Source organism: Rhinopithecus bieti, unplaced genomic scaffold (assembly GCF_001698545.2).
Source record: "Rhinopithecus bieti isolate Rb0 unplaced genomic scaffold, ASM169854v2 scaffold_1618, whole genome shotgun sequence".
Taxonomy (NCBI): domain Eukaryota; kingdom Metazoa; phylum Chordata; class Mammalia; order Primates; family Cercopithecidae; genus Rhinopithecus; species Rhinopithecus bieti.
This window is the reverse complement of record NW_016803937.1, coordinates 7332416-7355013: the sequence shown is the minus strand read 5'-3', so window position 1 is coordinate 7355013 and position 22598 is coordinate 7332416. Positions and strand designations below refer to the sequence as shown.

Here is a 22598-nt window from a genome sequence, read left to right as displayed (position 1 = left end):
GATAAACATTTCAACTTTAATCACTATATACTTGAATGCAGATTGGAAAAATAAGCATTTTAAGCTTAGCAAACCCATGATTTCAGATATTATTGCTTTAGGATGTTGGTAACAGTTAAAATCTAGTCAGGATATTAAAAGTCACCCTTATTTTAACAAAGAAAATTAAATATTATGAATTGTTATGTGGGTATGAAAGAACTAAACGAGGCAAAAGGAAAACACTGAGGTATCATGCAGGAAGCTGCCACTCCTAGGGAAGAGAGGGAAACTGTTCAATTTTTGAAACTTTGGAGGGGCCCCAAAGAGCCAAAACTCGGACCTCTGACAGTAAGTTGTTATTCTGTTAATATCAGTGTCTCTGGGTTGGGTGGGGGAGCCCTGTGGCCAAGGCGCTGGACAGATGTCTGAATGAGTACAGGGTGGTTGGTGCTGGTGATGTCTCCGAGGAGTTGCTAGAAGCAGGAAACAAATCACCCATGAGTGGGACCACTCCATCTACCTCTGCTTGATTCCAGACTGTGCATTCTGACCAAGAACAGTCCCATGGAGTGGTCACTCAAAGCATATGTTACATTTGTCAGATGGGGTTGTATTCCACCTAGTGCCATAACCGAGTCTTCAGCAGCCCATTCCATTGTCCTATTATGCCCTCTGTTCCTGGGTGATGGGGGATATGCTAAGACCAGTGCATTCGAGAGGCATAAGCCCCCATTACCTGACTTCTTTTATGGTGAAATGAGTTCGTCAATTAGAAGTTGTACTGTGCAGACAGGTACATAAGACATGTAGTAAGTCCATGGATTGTGGTGGTAGCAAGGCAAGGGGAAGAACTTCTCGTTACCTCCCAGAGTTGGGAGGTGCATCATTCTCATATTCACAATGAAAAAAAAAAAAAAAAGCCAGATTAACTTCAAATTCCTATCTTTTCTCATAACTCACCAGAGAACCGAGGTCACAGAGCAATAAAATCTCACAAGAGATTTGAGGAGAGAGGAGACATGTACCTCATTCATTTCCTGGGAGCAAAATTAAATCAGTAGTTCTCAGAAGTCCTAGATACTTATCTCCAGACAGACGGACACACATACACACACTTAATTCTGTGCTTCTTTCTATACTTAGCATTTAGAATAGAGTTCAGACTAGGAGATGGTGCCATTGGTCAGTGGTAAATTCTATTGGGCTTTACCGTAAGAAACTAATGGTTGTTTTTGACCTGTAAAAGGCAATTTCTTATGGTTCAACCTCATACATCACTATATTCTGACCAATGGCTGTTTTTTAAAGTTACTATTTGGAAAAAAGTTGTATTACTGAATTAGACTAAAATTGTTATTTGAAAGTACAAGAAAATATAAAAGTATGTGAAAGCAGGTTTTATTACAGAGCAATTTTTTCTATTCATTCGATGCTTTAAATAACACAACATAATACCATAAACTGACAATGACCTGGGAGCATGTAAACACTTAAGGAGGCATATTTATTCTTCATAAATTTATATAATAAATTCTTAGAATATTTGATTCCAAACTGTGTGTATGAATTGGCTTGACATAATAATTTAAATATAAACATAAGGGCAATTTAAACATTGGCAGTAATTTATATGAGTCAATTCAAGGTCAGTGACTGGAGAACTATATGACGATAAACCCGAGGTCAAAAAAAACTTTAGGAAGCAGCCCTGTAAAAATGTATACATTTGTAGATCAGGGGCTAAAAATTCATGAATGAATACCATGAAGCAAAGGATGTACAACATCCATCACACATCTGTTTTTTTAAACAGCATGTTTCCAAAATGATACATCTCTTTACAAAGTAAACGTTACAGTATTAATAACTATAGAGACGCTATCGGGATGAGCTCCAGATACGATGCTGACTTCCACCAAGCACCCATGGTCCATCGCTTAAGGCATCCATCTTAATCCTGGGGCTTTAAGAACATCTTCTTTGCTTTAATCGGTTTTATGTCTCCATTTTCATCTTCTTCGTAACTGGCATGGTCTCTCTTTCTGGCAAACTTTTTCCCAATTGTCCCCACCAAGGTCTCATATCTGTCAAGAGGATAGACAGCACACGTGTAATTTCAAATAAAAAGGTAGGAATCAAACCTTGTCAACAATATCAGACCAAATATGCAATAAAAAACATTAAGAAAAAGAAAACTATGATTAAAAGAAACTATCTGATTTAACAATTTATGAACTTCTCTGAGAGTGATTGAATTCCTTGCCATTTTGGTGTCTGTATTACCCTAAATAAATTGAGACGTACATTTTAAAATACACATTTCCAGCAGCTCTGGAAATGGGCTCTCAACTGGCAGCCTGAGACAGGTCTGCAGCCCCTGCAGGCCATTAAGAGAAGGCTGATCACAGTCATCTTCCTACAGGGGGGACTCCCTTGAACGCTGCCATGGACTGTGGGGTAAGAGAAGCATTCCTGGGAGAGCCAATGAATGCTTGGTCCAGATTAGAAAGCTGCTGCGCAGGACGGTTACCTTCTAGCCATCTCTTCATCTGACACATCAAGCTCCACTGTTTCATCTTCAACTTCTTCTGCTTTGTGCTTGGCATTCATCTGAAGCATCAATTTCTGAAAAATACACCAGTGCTGACCTTCAGGCTAGAAAACGCTTGTGAAAGGAACTGATGTCAAACTTCTTTGAAGGCAGAGAAACTGAATTCAAATAATCTAGAGAACTAGTTAAAATTGGTAAGGGACTCTCTGTAATACTTTATATCACAATGGTCTAACAGAAGTCAGCTCTGAGTCAAAAAAATAGTAAGGCAAAGCCTCACTGGATTATATTTAGTGTGAATTTAAAGGGTATTTAAGATCATAAATCTTAGTACTAGTTACTGATATTTAAAGCAGGCATACTGCTGACACATTCCAGTAAGTGGGGGAAGAAATAATAAACTTTCAGATTTTCTCTGAACTTCCCCCACTCCATCTTTAAGCCAAATGGAAGAAGCACTAGTAGTCAATAATAATTTTAAATGCATCTCTTGGTGGTGGTGGTGGTGGTGGGTGGAGGTGGCAGGAGAAGTAGAAGGCTGGCCCTGTATAATGGAGGGAATCTGCACCTCAGCCCCACCCTCCTAAACTTTAGGGCGGATAATGCATCCCATGTAACATCCATGCACCACAGGTCTCTCCTTCAACTCTTTCACATAAACCTTTTTGTGACAATTATCCTCTGACCTTTCTTTTTTTTTTTTTTTAAATGTGTAATCTCTTCTTTATAGCAAGAGGAGAAGGAATACAAGATGAGAAATCAGTCTCAACTAGTTTTTCTAAGGCTTAAAAGAGTGACAATAGTTCAAAACCTTTTCCTAGGGGGAGTGTGTTCGGTGTTACAGAATCCACTAATTAGGGCCATTTGCTAACACCTGTCCCTGCCCCCCATCAATTTCTGCGGGCAGTGGCACCTTTCCTTTCCCAGTGCAGCAGACGTACTGTGGAATGCTCGCCTATCCAAACCCTGCTCTTTGAACACCACACCTTCATAATCCCTGCCTTTTTCTTCCCCTTTTACCCCACTCTGCAGCCCCTCTCCTTCTCAATCTGAAGCTTAATTAAAGCAGGTCAAAGTGAGACCAGTATATATTAAAAACAAACACTTCTAATATAACACCTTAATTATCACACATGCCTCCTCCCACTCTGCCAAAAAAGCAGAAAAGGAAAACTAATCTAGAATCTTTCAATAAACTCTGCCAACTGGCTTAGTTAACTGTGGCTCCTGGAGAAGTGGTTCTTAACTGGGGATGATTCTACCCACCAGGGAACCTGTGGCAATACCTGGAAACATTTTTGGTTGTCACAACTGGGTTGGATGGTGGGGTGTGTGTGTGCCGATATTTAGTTGGTAGAGAACAGAGGACAGGGATGTGGTTCATCATCCTCTTAGGCAAGCCACCACCACAAAGAATTATCTGGCCCCAAATGTCAACACTGCCAAGGGTGAGAAACCCTGACTTCCAGTAATATTTACAAAACTAAAGATTTGTATCTCAAGTGTCCATTTGGTTCATCAAGTACCTGATAGGATGGCTTTTAACATATGAGCCAGAGTTCTAATGAATATTTGTTAAACAAAGGTCTGCTTCTCTATCCTGGAGCAGGAAAATTCAAATGAATAGCTCAGTTATAAGGCAAAAGGATTCATTTAAAATCTACTTACAAGCTCGGATTAAAACTGTCCATTAAAAGCCAAACTACACAATTCTAAAGTAACATTTTTCCATTAGAAAAAATACATTTATAGGTGCCAGAAAATAACTTTTCATAATAGCATCACATGAATAAAATCTTGACATTCCTGTAAAAGACTCAACTTGAAATTCAAGTATTTACCGTGGCACTGTCAAGGGCTGTATACCCCTATATGAAATTATCTACTCACCTACCACAAAACTAGACTGCAATGCCTGCAATTTCTTTAAATAGCTATGGTGATATTTCAAGACTTGTTATTTTCTATATAATGAGTAGAAATGGTACTTGGTAGAGAAACACCTAAGCCCAATTATTAGCAGAAAAAATTCAACTGGAAAAATTTTAAATTTGAAGCAATTCTATTTAATACCTCAACCTCAGGATTAAATCCTCTGAATGACATTCTTCCATAGAGAAGATCTTCACACAGTAAGAAACTCTGCTCTTCTATTATGAAACTCCTAAATGGGAAAATAGAATTAGTATTTCTCCGTACATAAAGCAGAGCAAACAAAAGCCAAAACTTTGAATGAAAAAAATCAACCTATGGTTCTCAGTAGAATGAAGTAAAAATACAGTAAGATTTCTAACTTAGGGTTAAAAATAAAATCTGATTAATTTGGTCAGCAAAGGCATTAGGAGACAAGAGCAGCAGGCTGGAGGCACAACCTCTCTTAAACAACACATTTAATTTGCATAAATACCTACATAATATAAAGATCTAAAGTATCTACAATAAACTTGAATTTGCCAAAGTTGAAGCAAAGTTTCTTTTGTGTCTACATCCCCTCACCAAAACTTTTTTAAAATTCTTTTTCAGAAAGGAAATAATATCTATGTAAAAATACACATACAGTATACAATGACACACTACTCCAAATCATTTTACTAAAGTTTCTGGCATATTTTGTATTTTCTTCTCAGGGATTTCAAAAATTCCATTTTCTAATTATCAAAGTAGCACATTTTAAGGAACATAATTTGGAAAGCAGAATAAAGTATGAGTTTATAAACTGCCTGGAAATTCCTTACCAAGAGGTTAAAAAGGACTGTTAGTATATTTGAGTATTTCCTTCCAGTCTTTTTTATACTTGCATTTACGTTGATCCTTGAACACAGGTCTGAGATGCGTGGTGCACTTACACACAGATTTTTTTCAAAAAATTTCCATAGCTTTTGGGGAACAGGTGGTGTTTTGATTACATGGATAAGTTCTTTAGTGGTGGCTTCTGAGATTTTGGCCCCCGCCAAATTCTTATGACAAATCCAGGAGAAGTACTGGGAAATCAGAGGCTTGGGCAGCTTTAACAGTGTTATCAGTCACAGCTCTTAGCTATAAACACCAAAGGCTGACCCTGGATGACTTCAGCAGAGAAGGAATTTACTGTAAGAACACACACTGTAGGCTCTTCGTTTCCAACGGGGACTGGTTTCAGGACCCCTTGTGGATACCAAAATCTGCGATACAAGGGGCCAGCTGTACTGGGCATCTCAGAATCACCGGGAAGGCTGGAGGGGCAGAACTGGAAGATGAGCAGAAGTAGCGGTCGCTAGGTGGTTGCACCGAAACAAAAATCATGCTAGAGAATGACCCCAGGAAAACCGTTGCTGCTGCTGACAGGGCTGAGCATGACACCACTGACGGCACTGGGGCAGGCTGCGTTCCCCTGGACCAGAACGTTACTGTCTCCTGCAGAATTTCTCTGCTGAGTCAGCACTTCATGACCCTAAATCTAAGGTGACATATCTACCTCCAGCCTGGCCATAAACCCTAAAGCATGGCAGGAAAGCAAACATGCAGCTTTTAAGGCTTGTTTGCTGGAGTAGGCTCTGATTCTCATAAAGATTCCCTCATTCGACAAACACTTATTAAACCAAACTGTGTGTATTAAATTAAACTGCGGAAACAGCCACCAATAAAAGAGCCTCAGCTGGGCATAGTGGCGGATGCCTGGAGTCCCAGTTACTCAGGTGGCTGAGGCAGGAGAACGGCTTGCATCCCGGAAGTGGAGGTTGCAGTGAGCCGAGATGGTGCCACTGCACTCCAGCCTGGGTGACAGTGTGAGACACTCGTCTCCAAAAAAAAAAAAAAAGAGCCTCTGCTCTCATGGAGGTTACAGTCTATATAGAAAGAGGGGCCAAATAATGAATGAAACATTTATATCACAAAATGGATGAAAATAAAGCAGGTTATTCCATCCCGAGCTGTAGGGGAGTAATTGGTATGGAACTAGCTTTCCTGCACCATAACTATATAAAACAGGACAAAATATAAAATGACTATGTTTAGATAATCAAGTCCAACCATACAACTGTGATGCCTGGGTGAAGAAAAGCAAATGAAGTGAGCCTCATGAATGCGGAGCTTTCTGTCTGGAGGCAATTTCCAGAATGTGGAGCAGAGAATGGGAACTCACACAAAGCCCTGTCTTGCTGAGCTTAAGAGACAAACTGTTTCACTGGGGCTTTAGTTGAAAAAAATAAAGACACAAACTGAAGTTTGGGGTTATGGCGGTGGCTGGAATATCTGGGTGAGGATACCACGGAAAGGGAGCTACAGCATGGAATTCAGGACCTGCATATTGGGTTCCCTTGAATCTCTGGTTGACCATTAAGCTGCACACGTGCAGGATGAGTCTTCAGACTTGGGGGAAAAATAACTGCTGGAGAGATGATTTCTGGGAGAATACCTGCTGCATTAGCTTCCTGTGGCTGCTGTAACAAACTTAAGCTAACAAAATTCGTGGCTTAGAGCAACAGAAATTTATGCTCCTACAGTTCCATACAAAGTTCAGGTGTTGGTAGGCCTGGGATCCCTCCAAAAGCTTTCACGGTTACAAGGCCTTCTGTGTGTCAAACCTCCCTCACCTCCTCGTTATAAGGAAAGGTGATCATATTTATGGCCCATCCAGATAATCCAGGATAATCTCTCATCTAAAGATCTGTAATTTACTCATATACCAGCAAGGTAAATTTTGCCATATAAGGTAACATTCACAGGTTCCAGAGATGAAAACCTAGATATTATCTGGGGGACCATTTTCCAGCCTACCATACCTGGGGCAAAAAAATTTACCCGGCAATTGTATGTTGAAGAAATAACAGAGCTTGCACAGAGCAAGGAAATGTCTGAGTTCTGCCTGGCCAGAGAGGAGAGAACAAGCTAAACACTCTGTGATATTTAGTAGAAAGGCCACGCCTTAGGAGTAGAGACAGTTTAGCTCTAGGGTAAAAGCTACAAAACACACCTTAACAAAAACAAGCTGACTGGCATGTAAGTTAACTGCCTAATGAAACAAAATTCAACACTCTATTAAGAAAAATAACAGAATCCAGGTAGTCAGCAATGTAATGCATATAAATGTACAGCACACAATAAAAAATTCCTAGACATGCAAGGAAGCAAGAAAATGTAACCCTCTCATAGAAAGAAGAAAAACAATTGAAGAAATATGAAATCAGTAGAAATGGACTTTAAAACAGTTATTGTAAATTTATTCAAGGATTTAAGTGAAAACATGAATGCAATGAAGAAACAAACAGAAAGCCTGAATTAAGAAATAGAGACTGCAAAAAAAAAAACACCAGATAGAATTTATGTAAATAAGGGAAAAAATTTTAAAAAATATATTACTGAAGAAAACATCTGAAGTGAAAATTGGATTAGTCCTGTATTTATTAAATAAATGGAATTCATTACTAAAAATCTTTTCATAGAGAAAGCTTCAGATCCAGATGGCTTCACTGGTGAATTTCACCAAGCATTAAAGGAAGAAATAATTTCAATTTTACACAAACCAAGAACTGAGAAGAGGAGGTAGGAACACTTTCCAGCTCATTTTATGGCCAAAACCAGAGACATTACAAGAACTCTACAGTCTAGTATCTTTTATAAATATAGATGTGAAAATCATCAATGTCAGCAAACTGAATTTAAAAATTTTAAATGTTATATATGAAGACCAAGTAGAATGTCAGAAATAGAAGGCTGTTCTGATATTCAAAAGTCAATACAGTTTTCAACACATTAGCAAAATAAAAATAATGATCTTCTCATAAAAAATTATTTGACAAAATTCAACATCATTTATAATGAATACCCTCAGCAAACTAGGAAAATAAAGGAGTATCTCTGACCACTGACAAGGGGCATTCATGAAAACAGCACTTCATGTGTAATAGAGAAAAAGTAAAGGCCTTCCCAACTACGATCAGAAACAATTCAAGGACTACTCTTGTCGTTTCTATTCAATACTGTACTGGGTCCTTAGCCATGAAATAAATCAACAAGAGGAGATAAAACGTATACTCTCTTTTTCTGCAGATGGCATAATTATGCATGTAAATGATTTTAAGGAATCCACAAAAAACTACTTGTCAGTGAGTCAATTTAGCATTACAGAATACAAAGTCAACATACAAACTTCAATTTCTACACACCCCTCCACCCCACACATACACACAACAAACAAGTTTGAAAAAACTCTATTTATGATAAATAAAACTACGAAGTACTTAGAGATAAACAATGCAATAAGTAAAGAAAATTTTTTCAATAACTGTTAATAGGCACGGTGGCTCATGCCTGTAATCCCAGCACTTTGGGAGGCCAAGGCGGGCAGATCACTTGAGGTCACGAGTTCAAGACCAGCCTGGCCAACGCGGAGAAACCCTATCTTTAATAAAAGTACAAAAATTAGCCAGGTGTGGTGGGAGGTGCCTGTAATCCCAGCTACTCAGGAGGCTGGGGCAGGAGAATCGCTTGAACCCAGGAGGCAGAGATTGTGGTGAGCCAAGATTGCGCCACTGCACTCCAGCCTGGGTGACAGAGTGAGACTGTGTCTCAAAAAAAAAAAAAAAAAAAAAGTTAATAGGACCACAGGTTATCTATGAAAAACATGTCCTTTGATTTCTACCTCATGCTGTAAAAAAAAAGTTAGAGGCAAACCATGGATAAAAATGTCAGCACTAAAACTATAAAATTTCTAGAAGAAAACAGAAAATATCTTACCACCTTGGCACAGCCAAGGATTCATTAGACAAGACTCACAAGGAATAAACCATAAAAGAAAAAAATTAATAAAGCAAAATTAATAAAAACTCATCAAAAGACAACATTAACAGGCTAGAAGAAAATATTCACTATATATATATATGTGGCAAAGAACTTGTATTCAGAACATAAATAACTCCTACATGCACAGATGTATGTATGTTTTGTCTCAAAAAAGCCCTAGAAACACTGAGCTTGAGTTAATGATGTGCATGCTGTAATATTTAGAAAGAAATGTACTGATGTCTGCAACTTACTCTTACTGCATCAAAAATACAATAAACTGATGGATGGATAGTGGGATGAACAAATATGTGATATATTTTAAAAAACAAAACAGAAACAAAACTTTCTCAATTTTTAAAATGGCCAAAATATTTGAAAAGGCACTTCACGTATAGAAATGGCCCAAAAGAAGTTCTTTAACATTATCAGTCATCAGGAAAATGCAAATTAAAAACCATAATAAGATGCCACTAAAATAGTTAAAAGTAAAAAGATACATAACTCCAAACTCTCATACTTCCTTAGTGAAAGTGTAAAATCATAGAACACTTTGGAAACTGGTCTGAAAACTTCTGTTTAAGTACGATTCCACAGTTACAAACGAAATGAAAACATAACAAAAAAAACCTAGAATATAAGTGTTCATACCAGCTTTATCCATAAGCATAAAAAACCAGGCTGGGTGTGGTGGCTCATACCTGTAATCCCGGCACTCTGGGTGGCCTGAACCTGAGACCAGGAGTTCAAGACCAGCCTGGCCAACATGGTCTCTATTAAAAATAAAATTAGCTGGGCATGGTGGTGCGTGCGTGTAATCCCAGCTACTTGGGAGGCCGAGGCAGGTTGCAGTGAGCTGAGGTTGTGCCAGTGCACTGTAGCTTGGGCAACAGAGCAAGACTGTATCTCAAAAACAAACAAAAAAAAAAAAACAAAAAAAACAAAAGGAAGAACAAAAACCCAGAAAACGGCAAACAATCCAACCATGAGTTCTTTAACATTATTAGTCATCAGAAAAATGCTAACTAAAAACCACAATGAGATGCCACTAGAATAAAATTAAAGATATCTAACTCCAAATGCTGAACTCTCATACTTCCTTAGTGAAAGTGTTGTAGCACTTCTCTATTAATGACAGTCAATAAAACAATGAATAGATATACCGTGGTGTATCTGTAAAATGAAATACCACTTAGCAACAGAAACAAATTACTGATGTTCCAAAACAAGGATGAACATCGAAAACACTTCGCTGACACAGTTAAGCACATACTGCATGATTCCTTTTTTATGAAGTTCAAGAACAGACAAAATTAATCTATGGTTTAAGAAAGCAGAACAGTGCTTGCGTCAGAGCAGGGGTGAGACTGACTACAAAGAGGGATGAAGATCTCCATGTGGTGACGGCAATGTTTCCTTGATAGTAGTATGGTTTACAAAGATGCATGCACTATCAAAACACATACAGCTGTAGACTTAAGTACATTCCACTGAATGTAACAACCACCCACACCCCCACACCCGCACACAGCGGTTTAAGGGGAGATAGTGAGGGCAGACTAGAGGAGAGGCGTTGTCTTTTAAGAGAGTGGTCTGGGTAGTCCTCTTGGGTGGGGTGACATCTGAGCAAGGACCAGGAGGCAGTGAGGAAGCAAGATATGAGGATGCCCAGGTGAAGAACACCTGAGGGCCCCATCATAAGTGGGAGCCCTGAGAAAGGAATCTAACCGGCCTGAGAAACCCCTGCATAAAGCCCCTGCAGCCGGAATGGAGACAATGCAGAGTAGGAGGACGTCAGAATTACTTGCACGATAACACTAAGATGTCGTCTTTTACTGTGTTGACATTTGCAGACTGTGCAAAAGCAACTCTGGGTGAAATGAAATCTTAGCATGAGTGAAAGCAGCAGTGATACCAGACTAGCCTGGTAGTTACATTCTTCACTGGCAGGTCCTCACAGTTCAAAGAAAAATGCCAGTTTCACATTAGGATGTTCTTGATGATACAGCACAAATTTATTTTTATTAATTTTAGCCCTCAATTACTTTAAAAAATATCTGGCATACAAAATTGAAACTATATATATAAGATACTTCTTCATAGTCAAATAATCTAACAGCACTTGTGTGATTGAACTGAGAGATGAATTAGACACCTTTTTTCAATGTGACACCATGACTATGGTTTTGTGGGTTTGGGTTCTTTGGCAGACATTTTCTTGAAAATAAAGTGGGCCGGGCGCGGTGGCTCAAGCCTGTAATCCCAGCACTTTGGGAGGCCGAGACGGGCGGATCACGAGGTCAGGAGATTGAGACCATCCTGGCTAATATGGTGAAACCCCATCTCTACTAAAAAATACAAAAAACTAGCCGGGCGAGGTGGTGGGTGCCCGTAGTCCCAGCTACTCGGGAGGCTGAGGCAGGAGAATGGCGTGAACCCAGGAGGCGGAGCTTGCAGTGAGCTGAGATCTGGCCACTGCACTCCAGCCTGGGCGACAGAGCGAGACTCCGTCTCAAAAAAAAAAAAAAAAAAAAAAAGTGAACCTGACACTTCAAGGGGAACAACTGACACTATTTATTGCCAGTAACAAAATTCAAGCTTTCAAGCAAAAGTTAGAATTCCGAACAGCTTTTATCTGTCATCTTGGGCTTGATAGCTTCCCAATACTTAAAAGACTTTTCTGATGAAATCGACAGTGATACTAATGAATGTGATTTTTGATACTGTATAACAAGATGAGTTAACATTGGGAAAATCTATACAACGCATTTTCCAAAGGACAGATGCATGATGTTAAGAAATCATATATGGGTAAAAGATTTAGAATACAAGACAGACCAAGACATGAAAAGTTCACTGGTGTTTTCAGATTCCACATTGCAATTTACTCTCAAGAAACTACTACTGATTGAGTTTTGGAGTTGTACCAAAAAATCATCTGAAAAGGCCACTGAAATACTCCTCTCTTTTCAACCGTATCACCTGTGTGAGGGTGGCTTTTCTTTATATACTTCAACCAAAACAACATGGTTTAACAGGCTGACTGCAGGCGTTTAGAGTCCAGCTGTCTTCTATTATGCCAGAATGTTAAAGAGATTTGCAAAATAGAAAACAGTGCCACTCTTCTCCTTAAATATTTTGTCTTAAAAAAGTTATTTTCATTAAAATGTGTTAGGTAATGAGTTTGTTTTTTAAATGAATATTTAAATAATTTTAAAAATTTCTTATATAGTAAATATTGACAAATATAAACCACACAAAACACTCTCTAGGAGTTCTAAGTAACTTTTTTTTTTGAGATGGAATCTTGTTCTCTTGCCCAGGCTGGAGTGCAGTGGCGTAATCTCGGCTCACTGCAACCTCTGCCTCTCGGATGCAAGGGATTCTCCTGCCTCAGCCTCCTCAGAAGCTGGGACTACAGGCACGTGCCATCAAGCCTGGCTAATTTTTTTTTGTATTTCTAGTAGAGACTGGGTTTCACCATGTTAGCCAGGATGGTCTCAATCTCCTGACCTCGTGATCTGCCTGCCTCGGCCTCCCAAAGTGCTGGGATTACAGGTGTGAGCCACCGTGCCCGGCCTAGGAGTTCTAAATAATTTTTATAAATGCAAATAGCTTCTGAGTTCCAAAACTTTGAGAACCACTGTGATTTTGGTTCCTCTCTCACTGGCCCTCTAGTCTAGCCAGCACCTCACTTACTTCAGAAATGCCTCTCCCAGAGGGAATCTAAATTTGGGCACAGAACTTGCTGTTCAGCTTTTTCTATGAACTTGGCATACTATGAACTTGGCATACCTTCTCAATTGCCCAATCTTACTCCTTATAGAGTGAGCAGCTGATGAGACCTCCTCAATTCCAAAGTAAATCACCTCTCTCAGGAAAACACCACACATCAAAGCTTTCACTTAAGATAAATGAGGGACCCAGAGAAAGGCAACCTCCAGAGGCCAGGACTGGATTCAGAGCAGGACTGCTGGCGCCTCAGAGGTCTTTCCCACGGCTTTGCACTGACACCGTAACTTTAATATAAAAAGGAGCACAGGTGTTTTGTCTCTACATGCATGGTTTTAAGAATTAGAAAAATTAATTATAGAGTTGGCAAGCAAGTAAAATATTTCAAAACTTAACCATTTTGTATTTTAATTATCCAATTTTCATTAATGAGGTTCTATAATTCTAGGGCTAAAACACACAAAATTATCTATTTCATAAATTTCGCAGATGAGAAACTACTGCTCAGAAAAAGCTGGACTTGCTTAAAGCCACAAATACCATGGCAAAACTCCAGTTAGAAAACCCTTCTCACTGGGTCTCACATTCCTGCACATTTTTTGAGTGAGGCACTAACTGCCTGTTTGTTCTGGACTATCTTTGCAAGGATATCTGCATAGCAAGCAGCCTTGAAAAACAGTCTTCCTCTAAAGCAAAGGGCAGATATGCTTACTGTCCAGCAAAATGCAGATGCCTCTCTTGGGGCCGAAGGCAAGTCTGCTTGTGGTCCATGACCCAAGGTTCCAGTTTTCCAGGCTCAGAAGATCTCAGCTATGATGCAAATCCACTGGATGCACAGCATCCACCTGGGCCACTTCATGCCATCCCTCATAGGACTTGGGGACAAAAGAGAAATGATGCAAACTTGATGCCTGTGCTGCTTGCTATGCAGTAAGTCCTTTGTCTCTCATGGTGTTCAGGACACACTACCCCCAAAATATGGCATCTTGGCATACTGAAAATTTTATGCTGAAGGAATCTGAAAAATGACGTGCAGGTAGGATTTTCTGACTGTCCCCTGAAGCAGGTCATAAAACTCACATGAGAGGTGCCCTCCCTACACTCAGAGGAAAGCAACATCCTTACCTCAGAATAAGGGACACAGAGGGGAATCTGAACAAAAGACTTGCTAAGTTTCTCCTGGTTTATTACTCTTCACTCATACCCCTTGGTCTTGTATTTCTTCACAACTTTCCACTCTTCATCAAACCTAACACAAAAACACTCAGGTTCAACCAATTCTTCAGTCTTCATTTTCTTATGAAGGCTCCTGTGTCACCGAAAACTTTTGTGAAATAAAAGTGTACACCTTTCTCTTGTTAATCTGTCTTTTGTTACAGGGACCCCAACTAATGAATTTCAAATGGTTGGAAGGAAAGGATATTGTCCCTCCCCTACATCTCAGACCCAGAAGGCTCCTATCTTCCACCAGCATCAGTGGAAGTGTGGCAGGCTAACTTGTTAGTTTCAGGTGCCTATAGCTTCTGAATTCAAATACACCACAAAATACAAGCATAAGATGCACAATAGTCAAAAATACTTCTTAAACAACTTGCTACAGCAAAGGAGTAATTAAACCACCTATACTTGCACACTCTTACTGGACCATATCCTTGGGGGAAAAACAGTATGGCAATATATAGCAAAATCTTTGATCTGGTAAATTTCACTCCTAGGAATTCACAATATATCGGGTTCCCTGGAAACAGACTCTGAGACAGAGTTATATGCAGAAAACTTAGCAGGCAGTGTTGTTCAGCAGATGCCCTTTTAGGAAAACAGACAGGAGGATTGGGCAGAGGGAGAAGATGATGTGCAATGTGGCTACACTAAGGCCTCAGCCACATAGAGCTCTGGAGTCAGGAAAGTCCTTCAGTTGTTCCAAGCTGAGGCACGGCAGCTAGATCATCATTCCCCTACACAGTCTAGCCACCGGCTAAAGGTGTCCTCTGTGAGGCAGTGTTAACACTGAATAGCCCTAATTATCTTCATTGAATTACAAACTGATACGGCTGACATTAAAAATGGGAAACTCGAGACTTTCAGAGCATAGACACATGCAATCTCCAACTTCACAGAATAGTTCAGATAACACTAGCAAAAAAAAAGGATGCACAAACATAAGAGAGTAGAAAGGAATGGGCGTACTTCATATACTGAGGTATAAGGAAATACACACAATGGCGACAATCACTGTGCTTTATGCCTGGCGCTATGGTGACTGTTTTACATATATTACCTCATCTACTTCTCGGAATGCACTGGACAGGTACTACCTATCATCATACCCAATATACAAATGACACAAAACAGGTTAAGTAACTCACCCAAGGTGACAAGTAAACAAGTGGCGGAGCTGGGCATCAAACCCAGGTCTGCCTGACTTCAGAGCCCATGTGCTTAATCAACCAATCCATTCCATGATCTCCCTATTCAGAGTGTTAAAAACAACAACAACTACAATACAACACATATATCAAGGATATGTCATCCATTTACCCCTCCAGACTTACTTCCCATCTTCAGCCCTGTTCTCTGGCCTGGGAGGCTGACTTGAATGTAATGCACGGAAGGGCTCCTTTGCTGCCAGGTACCTGGCTCCCTTGCTAGGATGACCTTGGGCTGGCTGTACCCGTGAATGGAGGTAGCAGCTCCTGTAAGGGGCTCTCTCTACACAGCTTATCTCCAGATTCGGTAGCAGCCATTCCCCACCCACCCCTTGACTCTGCAAGCTCAGGTGGTAATCACTCCCACTACACATGCTAGGAGGTGCTGCACCGTCCCGAGGGGCTCCCCTCTGCCCCACCCACACCTTGATAGTCTCTCCTCAGTCTGAGAGTGTCATCTTTTTCTGCCAACATCCTGAGCTGACATACACACCTATACACAAACAGGATGCTGAGTAATGGCAAACAATTATTATTTACCGTCCCAGAAAGAAATGTAAAGGTCATATTCTGGGAACAATATGCTGTATTGGGGGGAAAAATACTGGAAACAAGATAGAAACAGTCCTGCTCTTTTAATAAACAACTGGAAGGAACACTTTGGCAAGCTGAGTTAACACATAAAATTAAATTATAGCTCCTCAGCAGCAAAGGTCCCTTCCTCCCTGTGACCCTGTGTCTGGCATTATCTTCTCCCTCCTCACCAACATCTTGCTTCCTCCAAGAAGTAGAGAAAAAAAGGACCTTCCCCCCATCCCTCCTGATGGGACATACTTTCTACCTTTAGAGAAGGGTATCTAACCTTCAAACAAGGTCCAGAGCTCAGCCAAATGAACAAGGGAATATAACATTCCAAATCAAAGCCCAAACATCAGGTACAGGATGGAAGGACATAAATGTGCCTCAAGACAGTAAGCAGCATCTTCAGTCATTTGACCAGAGTTTAAGTAAAACTACCACACCACAGAGCTTACTAAAGGTGAGGAAAGTATCAGGGAAAAATGAAAAATAGCTTCCAGAAGGATTCAGCTAAATTAATGGATGAAATAAATCCATCACTCCTTCATTCAAAATTGTTGATCAGGCACCAGCCAAGCTTGGGGCCAGAAAACGTCTACCTCAGCTTCAGCACTGACTAGCAGCTGGGTGAACCTGGGCAAGTTACCCTCCCTTAAGCTCAGTTCCTCAACTACAAAGTGGACAGAATGATAGGAGGCAGCTCCTAAGTTTGCTATGAAGATTCAATAACTAAGGATGTAAAGTGTTTAGCCCAGTTCCTGGTACACACTATAGATTCAGTAAATGTTAGTTAAAATGGACGGTATTACAAGTAGTAACAATTTTAAAAAAGAAACAAAAACTCCTGACCTGCCTTAAAATGCTCAACCTAATGAACTCTAATTGAAACAAAACTGGAGAGGTCTGAAGTACACACCTAATCTTTAGAACTTAAGGTGACAGAGAGAACATTACAGCTTCCCTAAAAGGTCTGCCGTTACTATCAGAGATATGTGGGCTAGGTTCCTTTATTCAACGTAAAAAAGGACAATGTGATAAACAGTGGCTGGGAGGGGAGTAGTAAAATGTATAAATCCATGTACAACTTTTATAGGTTTAATATTTTTTAGTTGTGCCGCTAACTCAATAAACTGAACAGAAACTATTTCATGGGCTTTATGTCACTGCAATGATGAGTTAAATTTACCAGGAGTTTTCTTCTGAACGCCCCAACCATCATCAGTATAAATTTGAATAAACCTACTCTTTTTCTTTAAGCTCTGGCAAATCCAAGTACCAGTGCTCTTCACTAATGATTTTCTTTTCTTCTTCTTCTAGTTGTTTCTTGGTTTCTGAGTCCAGTCCCCTTTGCATAAACTGTAAAAACAAACAAAATCAATGTCAGAAACGTTTCCCATTTTAGAACTGAGGAAACCCCAAATAATTTTCTTCTACGTGCTGTCCCTCATTTATCTATGGAACCCATCTCAAGATTGAGGGTTGGGGCAAGTGATCAAATGGTTTAGCTCTACCCTTCCAACTTTACACTAAATGATCAGGGACTGTGTCAGGGCATGAGAAAATGCACAATGTACGTTTCCTCCAAAAAACTTAAGGGCTAAGACATCATATTCGAAGGTCTTGTGTTCACCCACAGAGCCCACTGGCTTTGGCATCTGCTGATCTGGGGTTGAAATGTTCTTCTTATCCTCTTTCACCTGGCCAACTCCTCGCCCGTCTGACATAGGTAAAGCTACTACACTGCTGTGAGTGCCAGTAAAATCAGTGCCTCTCTCCTAAATGCTTCCATGGCTCCTCCAATAGACTCACCACATCTTAACTTTCGAGCATCTATCTCTTCTGGAGACCTTAAGGACTGAGTGTCAGGGTCATCTCCTTCATCTGTCCCAACAGGATGACTGAAGCACAGTAAGAGCCCGATACATGTAGACAGAAGCAAAGGTACATCTATAAGTCTGCTCTTCATTTTTACTTTTCCTCTGAAATGCTGCTAAACTCTTCAGCTGCTCTTATTATCAAATCTGCAGAAACTTGACTCAAAATATGGCAGTAAGTAACAATGCTGCTGCCAGTCTCTCACTAGCATGAATACCTGTATTTCTTCAGGGAATAAGTGAACAAACTTAAGAGGCTAAACACAGCAAAATGATAAAATATCAACACTGGAGAAAATAAAATGTGAAAACACCCAGGAGTCTCCTAGCAGTTAGGTTTCAGGTTCCAATGGTTTCTGTGTATCCCCCTTTCTTTCCCTTATTCAGGTCCCATATTTCTTTTTTTTCGAGACAGAGTCTTGCTCTGTTGCCCAGGCTGGAGTGTAGTGGCATGATCTCGGCTCACTGCAACCTCCACCTCCTAGGTTCAAGTGATTCTCCTGCCTCAGCTTCCCGAGTAGCGGGGATTATGCGCCTGCCACAATGCCCAGCTAATTTTTATATTTTTAGTAGAGACGGGGTTTCACCATATTGGCCAGGCTGGTCTCGAACTCCTGACCTTGTGATCCACCTGCCTTGGCCTCCCAAAGTGCTGGGATTACAGGCGTGAGCCACTGCGCCCGGCCCAGGTCCCATATTCTTCTCCTTCTATTCCAGCTCTTCCAAACATAAGCCTCTTTAGGCATAAGGGCTTTAACAATGACTACTAAGTTAAATGAAAAAAACCTTAAGAGTGTCCATGAATAAAATAGTCATGTGCTGCAAAATGATGTTTGGTCAACGATGGAACCCATATATGCTGGTGGTCCCATAAGATTACAACACTGCACTTTTACTGTAACTTTTCTATATCTAGATATGTTTAGATACACAGATACCACTGTTACAACTGCCTACAGTATTTAGTACAGTAGCATGCTGTACAGGTTTGTAGCCTACGAACATCAGGCTGTACCATATAGCCTAGGTGTGTGGTAGGCTACCCCATCCAGGTTTGTGTAGGTGAACTCTATGATGCTCTCACAATGATGAAATCACCTAACAATGCATGTTTCAGAATGTATCCCTGTTGTTAAGTAACACATGACTGTGATAACATCAAGCACTGATGAGAATGTGAAGAAACTGATCACTCAAACATTGTTGGTGGAAAAGTAAATGGTACAGAGACTGTGGAAAACAGCGTGGCAGTTTCTTAGCAAACTAAACATACACTTACCATATGACCCAGCAACTGTCCACGCAAAGTGAGTGCATGTAAAATGGTGAAATCTGAGTAAGCTCGCTGTCAATGTCCTGGCTCTTTATTGTATTCTAGTGTTATAAAATGTTGCCGCTGGGGGAGGTGGCATGAAGGATGCATGGGATATCCCTGTATACGTTTTGCAACTTCCTGTGAATCTATCACTATTTTAAATAAAAAGTAAAAGAGAACAAGTTTGCAGACTAGTGTTTTGCAGTCCTCATCCATTTTACCTGTGCCTATATCCTCATCCCAGGAAAGAACTGCAGTTACTGGAATGTGCACACTATACTTCCTGGTCCTTTTGCCTTTGCAACTTAACAACATGTTTCCATTTTCTGTCTGGCAAAATATTTACTCTTTTAGGCCCACAGCATGTGTCCTTTGGTAAGACTTCCCTGGCTAGCATTTGGCTTGGCTCTTCCCAGGCCTGCTCCTATAAAGAAGCACCTTCCCAAGACAGCCTGATAAACTCTGGATTATTGTTCACCATCGTGCTGCTTTAGTGTCTCCCAAAACTATGATTCTGAAGAGACCATGACTCTTGTTCATCTTGTATCATTGGTACTTAGGCGGCACCCTTGGTACACAAGCGCTCACTCAGTGAAGGTTCTCAGAATGTAAATGAACCCAGACCTGTCTTATTTTTCCAGACTCTCTTTCTGGGATGGTTTTTTTTTTAAATGCATATACCTCATTTCATCACTAATATGCCTCGTGGTAGAACTCATCAACACTGCCCAACTGCCCTTATTTCTCCTATTTAGTCATGTACCTATTCCTTTGGTATACAAAACAGCCAGATACATATGTTCTGTACACACAGAAAGGACAGAACTCCCTGTGAATATGAATCAAGCACCTCCAGACTTAGGTAGAAGTTCGATTCTCCTCCTCTAGGGCATTTCAGAACACACTCCAAAACCAGTGAGGACTCACAGCAGGCAACAGCACAGTATGGTCCTCAGGCTAGATGTCTGTTGTTGTCGATACAGCCATGGTCATTCTGTCATGAACAACACTGGCAGAGCTGAGTAGTTGTAACAGAGACTGTCTGGCTCATAAGCCCAAAATATTTATTATATGGTCCTTTACAGAAAGTTTGCCAAGCCCTGTTCTCAAAGTCTAACAGTACTAAAATCACAAATAAGCAGCCTTTCTACAACCATTCCATACTGGAAGACCTTCCATCCACATCCTTCTTTTTCTGCTTCCCGTTGGGATCATCCTGCAATGGCTGACCAAGTCAGAGGCATTCAAGTGAGTCAGGATTAAATCCTCAATCCTCTTATACTTGCCCTAAAAAGTGGTCCCCAGGGATGGGTTCCCTGGAAGACAATTTTTCCATGGGTGGTGGAGAGGGGAGGGGTAGACGGTTTAGGGATGATTCAAGTGCATTACATTTATTGTGCACTTTGTTTCTATTATTATAATATGTAATGAAATAATTATACAACTCACCATAATGTAGAATCAGTGGAAGCCCTGAGCTTAGTTGCAACTCAGATTTAGTTTGAGCCTGAGTCACCCAGTACATCATCTGGCTTATTCCAAGAGCTAAAACAACTGCTAAAATCTTTTCAATATCTGCTTGGCCAGTTCACTCCACTTCTCTGAAATTAATGTTATCACAAATCATAAAATCAAAAGCAAATTCTGTTCAGTAAAGATTCAAATTTTCCTAATATGCATGAAAGCGCTTGACAAACTTTAAGTTATGATGTAATTTGTCCTGCATCCACATTCACCCATTCATTCCTAATTCCATCCTAGCTCAACTCCATTCAAATCTTGCCCATGTAATGTTTACTCTCTTTTTTTTTTTTGACACAGGGTCTCCCTCTGTCACCCAGGCTGGAGTGCACTGGCACCATCTCAGCTCTCTGCAGCCTCGATCTCCCAGGCTCAAGTGATCCTCCCACTTCAGCCTCCCAAATAGCTGGGACTACAGGTGCGTGCCACAAGTCCCGACGAATATTTTGTATTTTTTGTAGAGATGAGGTTTCACCATGTTGCACAGGCTGGTCTCAAAATACCTGGGCTTAAGCGATTTGTCTACCTCAGCCTCTCAAAGTGCTGGGATTACAGGCATGAACCACTGCGAATGGCCTCTCTCTCCAATCTTTCAAAACATTATGAATGCTTCTTTCCTTCTTTTTGGAAATTCGACCTCTTTAAATATGACATGTAACAGTTTGCTACCCTCTATAAGCACTGCTCAGTGACAGGCATCACAGAGTAAGTAACACAGAGCCAGGGTTCTGGAGCAAGACTGCCTGAGTTCCCATCCTGTCTACGCTACTTATTAGCTGTGTGACTTTGAGAAAGTTACTTATTTCTGTTTCAGTTGCCTTAACTGTAAAAAGAGAGTTATTGCCTGTTGTCACCTCAAAGTGTCATTATGTGAATTGCACAGGTTAATATACGCAAACCACTTAAAACATTGTCTAGTACTATAAATAGTTGCTATTTTTTTTATACTGTTCCCCGTGTCAATAGCTTTCCATTGCTCACAAAATAAAGGAAAATATCCTTAATCTGGCCTCAAATTCCCTGCACCTCGTGACCACTGCCTACTCTGCAACCCCATTTCTTAGTACTTACCTTCCAGACATACTGAATTACCTCTAATTCTTGGAAATCTCCATGGTTTTCTTTTTCTTTCTTGCCTCTCGGACTTTTGAACTCAAGTTTCTCCTAGTTTAGGACGCTGTGCCTCCCACCCTCCCAGGAACCTAAAGGGACCACTACCCCGCGAGAAGCTCGGTGAGTTCCCAGGGGTCCGGCGCTTCTACCCTCACTGCACTTGGTAAGCTGTACCCTGACTGCTTGCTTCTGTGTATGCGAGCTCCCATCCGCCCGTGGGCCTCCTGAGAGTCGGCCTAATTCGTAACCTGGTTCCCAGTAAACAGTGCAGAGCAGGCGCTAAGTGAATGAATGAGCACGAGAGCTGGAAGCCCACTGAGACCCCTCTGGTGTCCCTCGTTCGCCCGCCGCCTCGACCCTGGCCAGGTCGGAAGGACCGGGTACCCCTACCGCCCGGCATGGCTCTCTCAGTGTCCCCGCACCTTCATGCGCAGCAGATTCTTGGACAACTTTGTCTTCCGCTCGGCCGCCATGGTGGCTTCCACCCAGCGCCGCACTCCGGCCGCGAGCCTCACCGCACATGCGCAGAGCCGCGTGCGTAGGTGCGTCGCTCTCGTAACGCGCGCCGCCCCGCCCCGCCCCGCCCCGCCTCCCCGACCCTGCGTGTCGCGCGCGGGCCCCTCAGCGGGCGCTCTACTGACTGAGAGGCAGGGGTAAGCGCGCGGGGCGGTGGCGCGGGGATGAGCGCGGCAGATCCCAAAAAGGCTAAAGTCAGAGGAGGACCCAGAGCCTGGCTTCCCCGAGCC

At 41.1% G+C, this 22598-nt stretch overlaps 1 protein-coding gene across 3 annotated transcripts; it reads right to left on the bottom strand.

The window, feature by feature from the left end:
- Positions 1–1364: 1364 nt before the first annotated feature.
- MPHOSPH6 (M-phase phosphoprotein 6) lies at positions 1365–22386 on the bottom strand. 3 transcript variants are annotated; one of them, XM_017861077.1, is made up of 7 exons: positions 22275–22378; positions 20668–20819; positions 17839–17927; positions 17273–17385; positions 4607–4697; positions 2513–2607; positions 1365–2066 (listed from the first exon to the last, which is right to left on the bottom strand). In XM_017861077.1, exons 4-7 carry the CDS (start codon positions 17380–17382, stop codon positions 1934–1936), a joined length of 429 nt encoding a protein of 142 aa, XP_017716566.1. In that variant the 5' UTR covers positions 17383–17385; positions 17839–17927; positions 20668–20819; positions 22275–22378; the 3' UTR covers positions 1365–1933. The 3 variants fall into 3 exon arrangements, with proteins under 3 accessions (XP_017716566.1, XP_017716554.1, XP_017716543.1); XM_017861065.1 differs by lacking the exon at positions 20668–20819 and having other exon boundaries at positions 22275–22384; XM_017861054.1 differs by lacking the exons at positions 17839–17927; positions 20668–20819 and having other exon boundaries at positions 22275–22386.
- Between the last annotated feature and the right edge of the window lie 212 nt (positions 22387–22598).

What these genes read in the sequence shown, in the direction of transcription:
- MPHOSPH6 (XM_017861054.1), bottom strand. Translation starts at nt 22,325, where the DNA reads ATGGCGGCCGAGCGGAAGACAAAGTTGTCCAAGAATCTGCTGCGCATG. An exon ending in CCAGAGCTTAAAGAAAAAGA is followed by an intron (nt 4,698 to 17,272) that starts GTAGGTTTATTC and finishes TTTCCCATTTAG; the next exon opens with GAGTTTCATAATAGAAGAGC. An exon ending in GATGAAGAGATGGCTAGAAG is followed by an intron (nt 2,067 to 2,512) that starts GTAACCGTCCTG and finishes TCCTCTTGACAG; the next exon opens with ATATGAGACCTTGGTGGGGA.